General features: G+C 36.6%; 1 protein-coding gene across 1 annotated transcript in view; it reads right to left on the bottom strand.

The window, feature by feature from the left end:
• The window catches only part of LOC144959577 (uncharacterized), a 173,005-nt gene that overhangs the window by 86,297 nt on the left and 84,208 nt on the right, over window positions 1-2,500 (bottom strand). The window contains exon 20 of the mRNA XM_078892197.1: window positions 1,919-2,080. Coding sequence (XP_078748323.1) covers window positions 1,919-2,080 — 162 coding nt within the window. The remainder of the gene's footprint in view (window positions 1-1,918; window positions 2,081-2,500) is intronic.

The raw sequence follows: 2,500 nt of genomic DNA, 5'->3' as shown, positions 1-2,500 counted from the left end.
TAGCAGCAGCAGTAGTAGGTAATGAAGGAGGAGGAGGAAGACGAAGTAGTAGAAGTAGGAGGAGGAAGTCGAAGTAGAAGTAGAAGTAGAAGGAGAAGTAGAAATAGTAGTAGTAGTAGTAGTAGTAGTAGTAGTAGTAGTAGTAGTAGTAGTAGTAGTAGTAGTAGTAGTAGTAGCAGTAGCAGCAGCAACAGCAGCAGTAGTCACAGCAGCAACAGCAGCAGTAGTCGGTAATGAAGGAGGAGGTGGAAGTAGAAGTAGAAGTAGAAGTAGAAGTAGTAGTAGTATAATGTAGACCTGTAAATGAGCTCTATAAAAATTGACTGAAACTCTTCGACAAACTGAAGATTCAATTATTTTTTTTAAAAATAAGGGCATCATTGGAGAGCAGAGTGATAAATAAAATATATTAAAATAGTGGGTGTTATTTCTTACTGGAAGTATGACTGCCATAATTTGATGTAGAAGGAATGCTAAATAAGCATGTCATTCATATAGGTAAAGATGACTTCATCAAAGTCATATTCCTGCCTCTGGAATTTTTTTGACATAGTCAGAAAAATAATCACCATTATCATCTTTAACTTCTAGTGCCATGACCAATTGAATTTATTCCTCACATCTTTATCGATGCTCGACAAGTCTGAATTGCGATCCACGAACAGCTCAGCCATTGTGAGAACATTAGAATAATGTAGCAATGAGCAAACTTGATTTTCAATCAGTTAATGACAGAAGAAAAAAACTTAAATAAATATGACTTCAGGCCAATACACTGAATTATTAAGTAGAAGTGAATTATCAAGAAGAAACTTCGCCAGGCGTAGCGGAAAAATTCAAAGAATCGAAATGAAGGTAAATCGCCACAAAACAGCAAGCTCGCTTGGGCTTGAGCAAAACAATGGCAGAAAACGTCCTGATTTGCACGGGAATTAATTAAGCTACTTACCATTGTTCCTTATAATCAGGTACTCAATCAGTGAAGAAACGGTCAACCAGTTTGTTTACAACGTGAGGCAATCGAAATGTGCTTGTAGCAATCTATCCTAACTTTCGATTTGAAGGTGTCTACATAACGGACTTCCGGCATTCGCAATTTACTTTATCATAGTTTTGAGACTCGCCAGGTAAATGTGGTCAATTTTGGCTTAGATGAAACAGTGAAATTTATCGCTCGGTGGCTCAGTTAAAATTGGCTACTGTTGGGATCACGACGGGTTTGGAAAGTGAAAAAATAATTTAACGAAGGATGTGTGAAAATACCCAGGGAAGTGTTCAGACACGCCTTTTATAAAAAGCGTCGCTTAGTCTTGGCAATATATACATCGTTAATATAAACGGTCCCCATGAGCTAAGCATAGCGCTGTGGAACACTCCTAATTACTTTACGGTCATGGACTATGATTTGTGAATTCTTTCTTTTTTTATTTATTTATTTATTTATTTCCTTTTTTTAAATATTTGAAATTGACAAATTGACTGATTTCAGTTAATTGACTGAGAATGTACAGGTCTAATAATGGTAGTCGTAGTAGTAGAAGTAGTAGTAGTAGTAGTAGTAGTAGTAGTAGTAGTAGTAGTAGTAATTGTTGTTGTTGTTGTAGATTTAACTTTGTGGAAATCAACATCGTCATTAACATTAACACGAACTCCATCAACATGCCATTAACATCATCAACAGAATCATCGATAACAACATTGTCATCATCACCATCAACATCATCATCATCCCCATTATCATCAAAGACAAACATCACCATCACTATCATCATCAAAAACAGCATCATTGTCATCATCACCATCATCATCATCATCATCATCATCATCATCAAAATAACCACACCATCATCATCATAATCAACAACAACATTGTGTCATTATCACCACCATCACCAGCTGACCCCATCTATATACATACTTTGACATTCGGGCAGTGTCGTGGATTGACCACACTGGAAAGTGTTTGACCCAACCAGTTGGTATCCGGGCTTACAGGTCACAGTGATGACGTCACCCTGGTAGGCATTGGTGCTTGGAGTCAGGATTGCGTTGTTGATGTAAGGCAGACCACACTTGCGTACTGTAAAATTGGTGGGGGTCAGAGAATAGAATAAAAATAGGACTTTAAACGAAATAACAATTTTTTGGGGGTTAACATCATTAGCTAACTGACCCAATTACGTAATAATAATACATGACATTTATAACGGGCATTTTCATCATCACTCAGTGATGCTCAATGCGCAAACATGAAATGCATTGGTTAGTTTGGTAGCAAGTTGAAGGGTCCATCATAATTTTGATACTTTTTATTCTCCTTATATTCTTTTATTTTCAAACTTATTTTGGGGGGAGGAAGTATGTATGTAGGGTATCTGTAGATTTTTTTTTCCGTCGTATGGCTTCTTTTTCCATTTTTTTTAAGCTCTTACTCTTTGGCTTCTGAGTTCATTAAAAACTCGTTGAATCTAAACTCCAGCCACATACATTACGCTTTTTT

This window comes from Berghia stephanieae, chromosome 14, assembly GCF_034508935.2.
Source record: "Berghia stephanieae isolate SIO BIC M18660-M18661 chromosome 14, UCSD_Bste_1.3, whole genome shotgun sequence".
In the NCBI taxonomy this organism is placed as follows: Eukaryota; Metazoa; Mollusca; class Gastropoda; order Nudibranchia; family Aeolidiidae; genus Berghia; species Berghia stephanieae.
Note: the sequence above shows the minus strand (reverse complement) of the source record. Positions and strands in the feature narration are given on the sequence as shown.